Source organism: Schistocerca piceifrons, chromosome 7 (assembly GCF_021461385.2).
Source record: "Schistocerca piceifrons isolate TAMUIC-IGC-003096 chromosome 7, iqSchPice1.1, whole genome shotgun sequence".
Taxonomy (NCBI): Eukaryota; Metazoa; Arthropoda; class Insecta; order Orthoptera; family Acrididae; genus Schistocerca; species Schistocerca piceifrons.
Window position 1 is genome coordinate 522,886,952 of NC_060144.1, and position 13,771 is coordinate 522,900,722.

General features: G+C 42.1%; 1 protein-coding gene across 1 annotated transcript in view; it reads right to left on the bottom strand.

Annotated features, from left to right (window-relative positions):
• The window catches only part of LOC124804996 (E3 ubiquitin-protein ligase SH3RF1), a 213,527-nt gene that overhangs the window by 149,552 nt on the left and 50,204 nt on the right, over window positions 1-13,771 (bottom strand). Inside the window, exon 8 of the mRNA XM_047265392.1 lies at window positions 9,646-9,827. Within this exon, the coding sequence (XP_047121348.1) occupies window positions 9,646-9,827 (182 nt within the window). The remainder of the gene's footprint in view (window positions 1-9,645; window positions 9,828-13,771) is intronic.

Here is a 13,771-nt window from a genome sequence, read left to right on the forward strand (position 1 = left end):
GCAGCCTCTCCTGTACAGCACTAAATCTAAAATCACTCCAGGCCTCTGCCGTAACTACAGTGTCAATGGTTAAAACCCTGGATCTGGGCCTGTACTTGCCCCACAAGTGACTCCAGTTCACACTTCAGGCAGATTCTAAATGGACTTGTTCCTCATGGACAGCTGGAAAAAAGGTGTTTCATAACTGCGTGAGGAGCAACAGTATGGAATGCTGTTGAATTTGGAGCAGTGAGGATATTTAATGCTTGATGCACCATGAGGAGTTGCTGCTGGATGGTGAGTGGCAGCTGCTCAACCTCAAATCAGATACTGCATATGGGGCTGCTCCCATAAGCAACCATAACCAGCCTAATACCCTCATTATGGATAGCATCAATGATCTTGAGGTAGGAAGATCCCCACTGATCTGTAACCATGTACAAACAGTCAAGCCACTGCCTCAAAAAAGCTATATACAGCTGGAAAATGCGTGCCTTGTCTGCTTTCCAAGACCTGTGGCTAAGGCACTTTAAGATATTCACTGTCTTCTGGACCCCTGCCTTCAGGTTCTTTAGCTGTGGTTTTCCCCTGGAAGTAACACTGATTAGTTCAAAGCCTACAAAAAACCTATGGTTTACTCAAAAAATATAGCTATTTGTAAGATAAAAAAGAAACCCTATCAGTCAGAAACAGCTCTGATGATGATGATGATGATGATGATGATGATGATGATGTGGTGGTGGTGATGCCATACCTCATTACAAGATGTACTCCAAAATAAAGAAAACTGTAATATGGAGATCAAAGCAAATGCATTATGAAAAGAAGACAGTTACATCAGACAACAAAATAATGACAGTATGGGACAATGAAGGAGGAGAGTGGCAGAACCAGAAATGAAGAGGGGCAGATATCAGAGTAAAGGAAACATTGGTAACACATAACATAAAACAGGTGTTGAATCATAGACAGGCACAACAAAAGAACTGTCATGCAAGTAATCTTTCAGACAAAACGGCCTTCATCAGAATTGGGCAACATGCGAGCACGCCGCGCCCCCCCCCCCCCCCCCCCCCCCCCCCCACACACACGACAACAGTCTCTAGCTGTCGAGGCCAGACTGTGAGTAGCAGTGCCTGATGAGAGGAGAAATCTGGGTGGTGGGGGTAAGGAGGAGGCTGGGGAAGAGAGGGGGAGGGACAGCAGCGCAGGGGCGGAAGACGGGAAATTGCTGCTTGTGGGAGCATACAGGGGTGAGGTGGAGAGAGAATAGGGCAGCTAGGTGCAGCCAGGAGGTTATACGGAAGGTGGGGGGGGGGGGCGGGGGAGGGAAGGGGGGGGGGGCAGTGGAAAAGTAGAGAAGTAAAAAGACAGAGTGCATTGGTGGAACAGAGGGTGTGTAAGGCAGGAGCTCTCGTTATGCCCTGAAATTGTGAATGTCCTACCCACTATCCTTCACACCCCCTCCCACAGGGGTATTCCGCTGCTCACCGAACCTACAAAATATCCTTGTCCATCCCTACACAACCTCCCACTTAACCCCTTGCCTCATGGCTCATATCCCTGTAATATACCTTGATGCATGACCTGTCCCACACATACTCCCACCACACTATCTATGCCGTCCCAAAACAAGCATCACCTATCCCATCAGAGAAGGGGCTACCTGTTAAACCAGTCATGTGATCTACAAGTTAAGCTGCAACCACTGTGCTGAATTATACAAGGGTACAACAACTAGCAAGTGGTCTCTCCGCATGAATGGCCACCAAAAACCTGTGCCCAAGGAACAGCTGGTACACCCAGTTGCCGAGCATGCTGTCCAACACAACATTCATCATTTTAATGAATGCTTCACAGCATGTACCATATGGATCCTTCCTACCAACACCAGCTTTTCTGAATTGTGCAAGTGGGAATTCTCTCTGCAGTATATCTTACGTTCCCATAATCCTCCGGGCCTCAACCTTCGTTAGTCATCATCCTACACTATCCCCTTCCCTTTTTTCCACTCCTGCATCACACACCCTCTGTTCTACCAATGCACTCTCAGTCTTTTTACTTCTCTACTTTTCCACTGCCCCCCCCCCCCTTCCGTATAACCTCCTGACTGCCCCTAGCTGCCCTATCCTCCATCTATTTCACCCCTGAATGTTCCCACAAGCAGCACTTTACTGTCCCCTCATCCTCTCTGCCCTAGCCTCCTCTTTACCTTCAAAATCACGCACTGCTGCTCCAGTGTGCCCTCGGCCCCCTGTGGTCATGTGTGCACGAGTCGCAATTGTGTTAGTGTGTGTGCGCGTGCGTGTGTGTGTGTGTGTGTGTGTGTGTGTGTGTGTGTGTGTGTGTGTGTGTGTTTTGTCTAATTTCAGTGAAGGCCTTCCTGGACAAAACCTTGCAAGTCTGATAGTCTTTTTGTTGTGCCTATCTCCAACTCAATGTCCCCACTATATCGTGAGTAGCAATCTATTCTTTTCATAATATTGTCATTATTCCATTCTGCATTTTCCACTGTTTGATAAATTGGTAACAGGTATATGCAGTGTTGCAAAACTTTTTAACAAGCATTTCATAACTGTTATTGAAATGATGGGTTTCAGATTCAGTATATGCTGCGGAGTATCTGAAACCATCCATTACAAATAATTCAGTAATATGAATACAGAATACTTCCTGACAATCATCGGGTGCATTTACTCTGCCCTATATGTAGCTGCATTTGTAATTTTTCCTTTAGGAATGGTCAGTTTCCTGAACGATTAAATTACTCAGTAGTAAAGCTGATATTTACAATTTCATTTTTGCAATTTGCAGCTGGGGTCAGTACAAACAAATAATGAACATCATACCTTTCATGTGCTTCCTGTGTCAAGAGAAAGCATCAGTTTGCTTCCGCTTTATAAACCAAATTATTTTTAAAGCAGAATATTATGTGCTGAATTGATAAAATGGGCACAAATTATGCTCATGCAATATTTGTTTTACCTGTGTGTATTAACAGGAATAGAAAAACATACAGAATAATCGGTACTCCAGCAGCAACTGACGGTTGCCGTTTCAAGGCAGTAGCAGTCTGCACAGGATAAGGCAGTGCTGTTGGTGTTAGCGTACTGATTATCTCTTATTTTACGGTCCCTGTTAATATAGGATACAGATTAGCTAGCTGTTTTTCAAAGAGTTCCTTGTGGGGTGGGGGAGTGGCCATGTACGTAAAAAATATTATTCCAAACAAAAGCGCTGGCAGGTCGATAGACACACAAACAAACACAAACATACACATAAAATTCAAGCTTTCGCAACAAACTGTTGCCTCATCAGGAAAGAGGGAAGGAGAGGGGAAGACGAAAGGAAGTGGGTTTTAAGGGAGAGGGTAAGGAGTCATTCCAATCCCGGGAGCGGAAAGACTTACCTTAGGGGGGAAAAAGGACGGGTATACACTCGCGCACACACACACACACATATCCATCCACACATATACAGACACAAGCAGACATATTTAAAGACAAAGAGTTTCAATATTATTCCATTTGAGTCCATAGACGTATCACGGCACTGCACTGAACAAATATTAGAATGTTGTGCAGGGGCAGTTGAATTTAGTAAAACTTAACTTCTAATTGTTTTTGTTTATAGGTCCCCTAACTCTGAATTCAGAGCATTTCTGCTCAAGCTACAGAGGTTTCTTGATTCACTTTATAGGAAGTACAAGAAATTAGTTATATGTGGTGAATTAAATATAAATTTTGTGTATCTTGGTACAAGAAAAAGAGTGTTGGTAGATCTCCTAAATTTATATGATCTGATGCAGACTGTGTTTTTTTTCCAACTAGAGTGCAGGTGGAACACTAGCACAGCCATAGACAATATTTTTATTCATTCTTCATTACTACATGGGCATTCTATTAGTAAAAGGGTGAATGGTTTTTCAGGCCATGATGCACAAATATTAACACTAAAAGACTTTTGTATTCAATCAAAAGTCACATATAATTACAAACTATGTAGGAAAGTTAACCCAACGGCAACAGAGAGTTTTTTAAACCTCATCAAGGACCAACAGTGGCAGGATGTTTATAGTGCCAACAAACATAATGCTTTCCATAACACACTTTTCATGCTCTTTGAGAGTTGCTTTCCACTAGAATGTTCTAAACTGGGTACTAGCAGTAATGGGCAGCACGGGTGGCTGACTAATGGGATAAGGATATCATGTGGAACAAAGTGGGAATTATATCAAAATGAAGGTAGTAGTCACCAGTTTAATAAGTCACAGGTGCAAAATACTAACGCAAATTCTTTACAGGCATATGGAAAAACTGGTAGAAGCCGACCTCAGGTAAGATCAGTTTGGATTCCGTAGAAACGTTGGAACCCATGAGGCAACACTGACCCTATGACTTATCTTAGAAGAAAGATTAAGGAAAGACAAACCTATGTTTCTAGCATTTGTAGACTTAGAGAAAGCTTTTGACAATGTTCACTGGAATACACTTTCTAATTCTGAAGGTGACAGGGGTGAAATACAGGGAGTGAAAGGCTATTTACAATTCGTACAGAAACCAGATGGGAGGGTGCATGGGACAGGTTTTACACCGGGGGCAGTTACAAGGATAGGAGCCAGAGGGTAGGGAATGTGGTTTGGGGATTTCATAGGGATGAACTAACAGGTTACGAAGGTTAGGTGGACGGCGGAAAGACACTCTTGGTGGAGTGTGGAGGATTTCATGAAGGATGGATCTCATTTCAGGGCAGGATTTGAGGAGGTCATATCCCTGCTGGAGAGCCACATTCAGAGTCTGATCCAGTCCCGGAAAGTATCCTGTCACAAGTGGGGCACTTTTGTGGTTCTTCTGTGGGGGATTCTGGGTTTGAGGGGATGAGGAAGTTGCTCTGGTTATTTGCTTCTGTACCAGGTCGGGAGGGTAGTTGCGGGATGCAAAAGCTGTTGTCAGGTTGTTGGTGTAATGGTTCAGGGATTCCGGACTGGAGCAGATTCGTTTGCCACGAAGACCTAGGCTGTAGGGAAGGGACCGTTTGATGTGGAATGGGTGGCAGCTGTCATAATGGAGGTACTGTTGCTTGTTGGTGGGTTTGATGTGGACGGACGTGTGAAGCTGGCCATTGGACAGGTGGAGGTCAACGTCAAGGAAAGTGGCATGGGATTTGGAGTAGGACCAGGTGAATCTGATGGAACCAAAGGAGGCTGGAGAGGAAATTCTGGAGTTATTCTTCACTGTGAGTCCAGATCATGAAGATATCATCAATAAATCTGTACCAAACTTTGGGTTGGCAGGCCTGGGTAACCAAGAAGGCTTCCTCTAAGCGACCCATGAATAGGTTGGCGTACGAGGGGGCCATCCTGGTACCCATGGCTGTTCCCTTTAATTGTTGGTATGTCTGGCCTTCAAAAGTGAAGAAGTTGTGGGTCAGGATGAAGCTGGCTAAGGTGATGAGGAAAGAGGTTTTAGGTAGGGTGGCAGGTGATCGGCATGAAAGGAAATGCTCCATCGCAGCGAGGCCCTGGACGTGCGGAATATTTGTGTATAAGGAAGTGGAATCAATGGTTACAAGGATGGTTTCCGGGGGTAACACATTGGGTAAGGATTCCAGGTGTTCGAGAAAGTGGTTGGTGTCTTTGATGAAGGATGGGAGACTGCATGTAATGGGTTGAAGGTGTTGATCTACGTAGGCAGAGATACGTTCTGTGGGGGCTTGGTAACCAGCTACAATGGGGCGGCCGGGATGATTGGGTTTGTGGATTTTAGGAAGAAGGTAGAAGGTAGGGGTGCGAGGTGTCCAAGGGGTCAGGAGGTTGATGGAGTCAGGTGAAAGGTTTTGCAGGGGGCCTAAGGTTTTGAGGATTCCTTGAAGCTCCGTCTGGACATCGGGAATGGGGTTACCTTGGCAAACTTTGTACTACTCCAGTCCTGTAACCCGGAAGGTGTACACGATCAAAGGCAGAGCCACATGTGAAAGCACCCACGTGATTTACCAACTGAGCTGCCTACACTGTGATGCATTCTATGTGGGAATGACCAGCAACAAACTGTCCATTCGCATGAATGGACACAGGCAGACAGTGTTTGTTGATAATGAGGATCAGCCTGTGGCTAAACATGCCTTGGTGCACGGCCAGCACATCTTGGCACAGTGTTAAACCGCGCGCGCGCGCGCGCACACACACACACACACACACACACACACACACACACACACACACACACAAGCAGACATTTTTGAAAATATATATTACTGCCATTTCTTGGTAACAATATTACCTTATTCCCAAGAATAAGCAGCTTTCACTCAGTTAATACTCAGCGGAAATCAAACCTGCATTTGGACTGGACTTCCTGAACGGTTGTGCAAAAAGGTGTGCAGTATACTACCGCATCCATTCTCAGTAAGCTAGCATTAGAATTCAAAAATATTAGCAGTAATCCACGCGCTTCAAATCGAAACTTAAGAGTTTCCTCATAGGTCAGTCCTTCTATTCTGTTGAGGAGTTCCTTCAGTGTTTCACCATTTTCATGAACAAGTGATGCTGAAAGTCCCATCCTGTTCAAATTATTTGAATGACATCACAGCATCTGGACAAATGTTGGAACAGCATATCCAAAGCTTAGATTTTTTTTACAAGTTTAAATAACAGAGGATGCAGTGCAATCTGCAGCAATTTTCATTTTTCAATACAGAAATTGGATATTTGGAACATCTCATCGATGCCCGTGCAGCTTGTACCTCGACTAAATACTTAGATGCCATCAAGAAATTACCTTCTTATAAAAATGTTCTGGAACTACAGGTAGTTCTTGGAAAAATTACCTAATATACTAAATTCATTCTGAACTCAGTGCAAATCACTGCTCCTTTGCATCATCACATGTGTAAGAGTGTTCCTTTCCAATGCTCTGGAGAAAACAAATGTTCATTTCAAACGTTGAAAAATGCATTGTTTATTCGCCCGTATCGTTTCCATTATGACCCCACAGATCGGCAGTGATTGCAGTCAATACAGCATCACATTGAAAAAGTGCGCTTTTTTCTCCAAGGTTGGAAACACCGAACGCTCCACAGCATTTCCCTCTGAAGCACTGAACAAGGCCCAGTCAACTACAGTCAACAGGAAAAAGAAATCTTAGCTATGATATAAGGTGTTATAAAATTTCATCAATATCTGCATGGAAGAAAATTTTTCTTGTGACTGATCATAAGCCACTAACAGTGCTTTTTCATCTGGTGAAAGATGTACATGACCGTACAGAGAAGCAGCTCAATCCCTCTGAATTTGATGGCCAGTGCTAACACTATCAAAAAGCTCACTTCAGACTTGTTTAGAAGGTTTGCCTCAAAAAATTATTTCAGACAATGGTACACAGTTTTCATCATTGGAATTTCAACATTTCTGCTGACAAAATGGGATTCATCATATCCGGATGGCTCCTCCTCTTCATAATCAAAAGGCGAAGCTAAGCAATTCATTCGCAATTCCAAGTTTCAGATGCCCAAACTTCATGCTTCACACTCGAGGGCAATGCTTTGTTATTGTTTCTCAGAACCTTCTGCACTATTCCTGTTCGTGATGCTTTGTCTGCAGAAGTGCTACATGGTCGTTGTCACTGCAGTTTGCTACCTACTGCAGTTTGCTACCTTTATTATGTGCTCAGCACTCTGCTTCGGACATAACCTTAGCAATGAAGTTCCACATGAATGACAAAGTTTTTTATTGTGTATTTACCAAACCTTACACTGAGCTCACTATACCACTCCAGGCAAAACAGACACACACTGACGGCACCAAAACCAATTACGTTTCTGGAATTTTTGTGATCCCACCAAATATTTTCATTTTTCAGACATGTTGCCTGTATCCCAAACTGCTGCCCCTGAACAGCCTTTACTGGTGCCTGATGTTCAGGCATATAGTTCAACAGACAGCTCTTGACCCCTGCCCAGCTATGCTGCAGCCACAACATTTGTCGACTGATGTTCACACAGCTAATGTTGGGACACTTGTTGGTTAGTGCCATCATGCCATATTCAACTCCGTCAGTTGCACCATGGCACAGGCCTTCTCCACATCATTGCTTGCACTCACACTATGCAACAATGGTATGCAGTTTTTGGGGGGCAGTGTGGGGTGAAGGACTGTGGTATCAACAGTCCCTAGGTCATCTGCACATGGCATCCCTAGGTCATCTACGCATGGCATGCTGCCCACATCTCAGCAAAAGTCACAACCCACAGACAGGCTGCCAGCTGGCACCACTCGAAGTCATACTAGCTGCAGGGCTCATTATATTCCTATGGACGCCACCAGGGAATGCCTTTGATTGCACTCACTGCATGCCAATGTACCCAGCTGCACATCATCTTAAGAAGCTGTTCACCGAGTTCTGCCCTCAGATCTCTGAAGACTCACAGTGAGATACAACAAACTGTGCATGATGCTATTAAATTTCAAACTATATTCGAAACTAGTATTCGGAGATCAATGAATAATGGAAATGACTGGGAAAGACACACATCTTCAAAGTTATGTATATTTCATTGCCTGCACATTTTGCAAATAAAAGTAATGACATTTTACTCATATACTAAATGTTTGGAGTGTTTATAGTTATCCAGGTCACCATGTTTCACCTATAGACACAACATAAAGGATTTATCAGTATCACACTCAGAATCTTTGCTGATAGTGCTGTTGTTCACAGAAAGGTATCATTGCTGGGTGATTGTAATGTTATGAGATTGAGAGAAAGTATTTCAACTTTGTTTACTGAAGGGCAGCTCTCTTCATATATGCATCATGCAAAATGTGTAATTTACATGAACAAGAAGGAAAACCAGTTTGTGTCCTTACATGAAATGATAAAGTGAAATGATATGAAATAGAAGGAATATGGGAAATCTGTAGTACACAAGATGAATTGATGACTTTGATTTGGTGAGAAATTGTGAATAGTGCTAGGCATATGATAAGGAAATTGTATACAAAACGCTATTGTGATCTGTTCCAAAATTTGGAGTCCTTAGCAAGCAAGCGTAACAGCGGACATCAAAAGAATTTGTGTACATTGCTACAAAGTAAGATGTTCATGTATCCCACATAAAACTGTATCACAGATTTACAGGGAATTTACACAGAAGTCTTTTGAAGACCACAATGTCCTGTGCGAGAGATTAGGACACTTAAGGGTAGAGGGTAAGGGGGAATGTGGAGGATGGGAGGGGCGGGGCAGTGGGAGAGTGGAGGGGAGGGTGATGTGTGGAGGGGAGGGTGATGTGTGGAGGGGAGGGTGATGTGTGGAGGGGAGGGGAGAGGAGATGGGAAGGGGATGGAGACATGGAGGAGGAGTGGGAGGGGGAGTGGTAGTGGGAGGGGGAGTGGGAGGGAGGGCGAAGGGGAGAAAGACAAGAGGGAGAGAGATCCAAAACAAAATTTGGCTGTAAGTACATGTAATAGCCAGTGCTACCTCAACACTCTTGACACCTTAGACAAATGCACAGATGTAGCCATAATGAATAAAAAATTTACATCCAACCTACTTGTCCTACTATCACTCATTGTCATTATGTTCTTCTCAAATTACCTTCTCTGTATGTGCATAAAAGTTTTTGAGAAACTAAAGCACATCCCAAGCACATTCAAAGTTTTTAACTTACGCTGCAGGCAGGTGTGCAGAGGTTCCTGGCATGGAGTGCAGACCCTGTGGCGGGGGCAGCGGAGGTACACTTGTCAGGTCGCTGCTTCCTGAGCGGCGGTGTCTCTGGCTGCCCTGCCTCTGTACACCTATGCCATCGCCAACAGTGCTGCTATTACTAGTGCTGGTGCTGTGTGGAGGTACCTAGGAACAATGACTCATCATTACTCCTGGGAAAAACACAGATGCATCATACATTAACCAGTGGTTAACTCAATAAGAATAACTATATGATTGTCAAGCAATAGAAAGTCCAAGGTAGGGGGGAAAAAAAACAAATGGATAGATTGCTACTTACCGCACTGAGAGGCAGAAAGGCACATATGGGGGGGGGGGGGGGGGGGGAGGGGGGGAGGAAAAAGGTTCTATCAATTATCAGCTATCTCAGAAAGTCCTCTGTTAAATGCAGACAAAACACACACACACACACACACACACACACACACACACACACACGTTCACAGGCGTGTCCGGGATTCGAACTAGGGACTGCTACTTATTAGGCGAATGCGCTGACCACTACACTGCCTAGACACAGTGGTCATCACAACTACACAAACTACCCTAGCACACCTCCCATCAGACCCAAATTCTCAACTTATTCACACACTACTGATGTAGAGCCCCTTGCTTATTATACTCACTACTCATGGCATTTTGCCAATTTGTGTAAGAGTTTGAGCTTGGTGTGCATCTGCACTGAAGGGATCACTGGCTGTTTTACACATTTGAAAGAGCAGACACCACATGTACAATTAAGACGAGGACAGGCAATGATCCCTGTGGTGCAGATGCACACCAAGCTCCAAATCTTACTCACAAACATATGGATGATAGCGGAACACAGGTACTGAAACAGAACACTTGTGTGACCTCTTCTTAAGTACTGCTCAAGTCTTCAGGATCTCAAACCAGTCAGATTAAGAGAAGATATCGAGCAATTCAGAGGCGTGCAGTTAAATTTGTTACTGGTAGGTTCGATCAACAGGCAAGTATTATGCAAATACTCTGTGAATTCAAATCGGAATGCCTGCAGAGAAGACGAAAATCTTTTTGTGAAACACTTCTGAGGACCAGCACTTGCAACAATCCACAAAACAATCCTATTGCCATAAATACACATCTTGTCTAAGGATCACAAAGACAAGATAAGGGAAATAAAGGCTCATACTGAGACACACAGACATTCATTTTTCCCTCACTACATTTCCCCCTGAACAGGAAAGGGAATGACTATTGGGGCACAAGGTACCCTTGCCATGCACGCTGTGGTATCTTACAGAATATTTAGGTAGCTGTATGTGTAGTTCACCGGTATCATATATATCTATCACACCAATTGGTACAGTTTTATCATGGCTGGCTCTCCCAAGGCACTCAATAATTCTGAGGGAATGTCATCTAACCTTAGGGCACAGATCTTTCAGTGCGCTGTCAAATTATTCTCACAGATAAAAAGCATATAGATAGCCTTTTTCCCTCTCATTCCATTTGTGAATGTAACAGAAAAGGGAATGCCTGAAGTGGTACGAGATACACTCCCCTAAGCACTGTATGGTGGCTTGTGTGATATGTATGTAACTCCACTGCATTAAGTGATAAATTTTGAGCCATTATGATAGTAATGCTGATAGCAAATTACTTACATTCTTTGGAGCATGCAGCTGCCCTGCATTCACTGAAAGCACTAGATAAGAACCACTGTAAACACTGTCAATTATTCGTTTACCAATGGCACAGGAAGTGCCAGAATCTCCAACAAAGAATTTATTGTCATTAATGAACTTCAAGGACCATGAAATTTTAATTCTGTCTAACACCTAAATATGACACTACAGTCCCTGTGTGGGGCATGATAAAAAAAATACAAACATTCAATTATGTTGCTTTCGTACCACACTAATTACATTAAGAACAAATAACAGGCAATAACAGGCAAATACTCTGCGATCTCAAATGGGAATGCCTGCAGGGAAGGGGAGAAACACTTTTGAGAACCAGCATTTGCAACGGTACCTTCAAGTCATCACAGTTTTTGCTGTTTTGCCGTTTTTCTCTTTCTGGTTCAGGTTTTATTTTTTGCAAGTTCTTTTTACCAATTTGGAGCTATTCTTTGGAAGTTTGTTTTTCTTCAGTTTTTGGCAAATTTGCTGCTTTTTTATAAATTTGCTGCTATTTTTTCCAGATTCAGTGAAAAAAAAACTCAGTGTTACCTTTTCTGCCAAATTTGCTGGTTTCTTAATAATTTTGGTGTTTTTTTTCCAATGTCAGTATTTTTCTCTAGAATTGGTGTTCTCTTCCTTTTTTGCTGTTACCTTTGTTCCCCAATTCATGGCTTTTTCTGCCACTTTTGGTGTTAGTTTTGACATCACATCACAGTTATGCGGGAAATGATCATTCATTTTAAGATTATACATTAACCTCAGCCTTGAAGAAACAAGATGTCAAAATGTGATTTCAGCATTCAGTAACCAGCAGTTACAAAAATTGGCAAACTGCCATTCTCAGATTTATAATATTTTTTTATACATGGAAATGACATTTCTCAATATTTCATACAAATCACTGCTCTGCCAATATTTTGTTAAAAAACCGGCAATTTCACATTATTTTTTGCTTTAACATTTTCGCGAAACTCGCTTGTCCATAGCCATATGACTTCGTCCTTAAAGATCTCCTAAAACATTACCAATACTAAGTTACACTGGTGCTCTCAAGAATAGCTAGAGAACTATCTTGAGAAGATATTGAGTTGTTATTGTGGGTTAGTGTGACCACCACTCTCAAACTTACCTTCCTTTTTCCATCACCTCAGTAAACAGAAGCCTCAGGAAACAGATATCATCACAATGGGTACTGGCTCAATTTCCCTTTCAACAAGAGGAACTTCAGGAGACATTAACTCATTGAAGATTCAGATACATCATCATGTCAGTTTATTTTCTGTTCAGGGGTAACTATCATGAGCAGAATTAGAACTAGTGGTGAATCTGCATGTGGAGGATTTCGAGTCAGATATTCTGGAAACTGAATAAAAAACTTAACAATTTTCTGCTGGCATATTTACATGCATTTGCGTTCTATCCGTAAGATACAGCACAAGAATGGTTTTCTGTGACATCTTAAGTCAGTCCTTTTGAGCATCAAAATCACAAAAGAAATAGGAAATATGGTCAAGCATCTTCCTATGACAGTTTGGTGGGAAGAGCGGATGGTTTCATGGAGTAAAGTTTCTACAATCAGTCTCCTCAAGCTCTCCCTCATTTACAGATAAATGCTTTACTGAAGATCCTAATCACACTGTCAGACTAGGATAATCCACAAAAAAATATACAGCACCAGTTTCCCATAAAAATGAGTATAAAGCCAATAAATTCAGAGTGAGATGTACCCTTAACTAACACCACCACATACTGTCATTCCACACAAAATCATCCAGCCAACACCCAAGGTTTTTGGATTTGTACCAAAATTTGTGAGTGAAATGTAAGCATAAAGACAAGAAAAATATACAAAGTTTCATCCAATTCTATCAAGTAGTTTCAGAGTTATCACCATTTAAAGTTTTAGGCTAATTGTATTTCCAAGTGCGATTAAGATGTAACTAAAGCATGCATGCTTTTACAGAATTTGAAGCAAAATCGATAGTTTTGAAGCTAGAGCCTTGAAATTTTCACAGTTTTGTTCTAAATTAAATACAGCAACTGATAAGAGTTACAAAATTCCGATTTATAATGTTCAATCATATTGAGAAACTGTACTGAAACTCAAAATATTGTTAATTTCAAAATTGTGACGTAGGAACAGAAAATTATGAATAGCTAAAATCTCTCTCCAAATAACCCAATGCAGCCATATATTTTTGAAAACATAAAATTACCTTTCAAATGGTGCAAAAAATTAGTGGGATTCTGAGTTGTAACAACTTTATCTTATATTGAAGTCAAAACAAGTTCTATCTATTCAAAACGTATAGAACAGCTATTTTAAAATTCAGAATGGTTATAGTAGAGGTTATATAGAAGTAAAAGATTTTAAAACTACAATTTGGAAGATCAGCTACTTAAAACAGTAATTTATTAGAACAT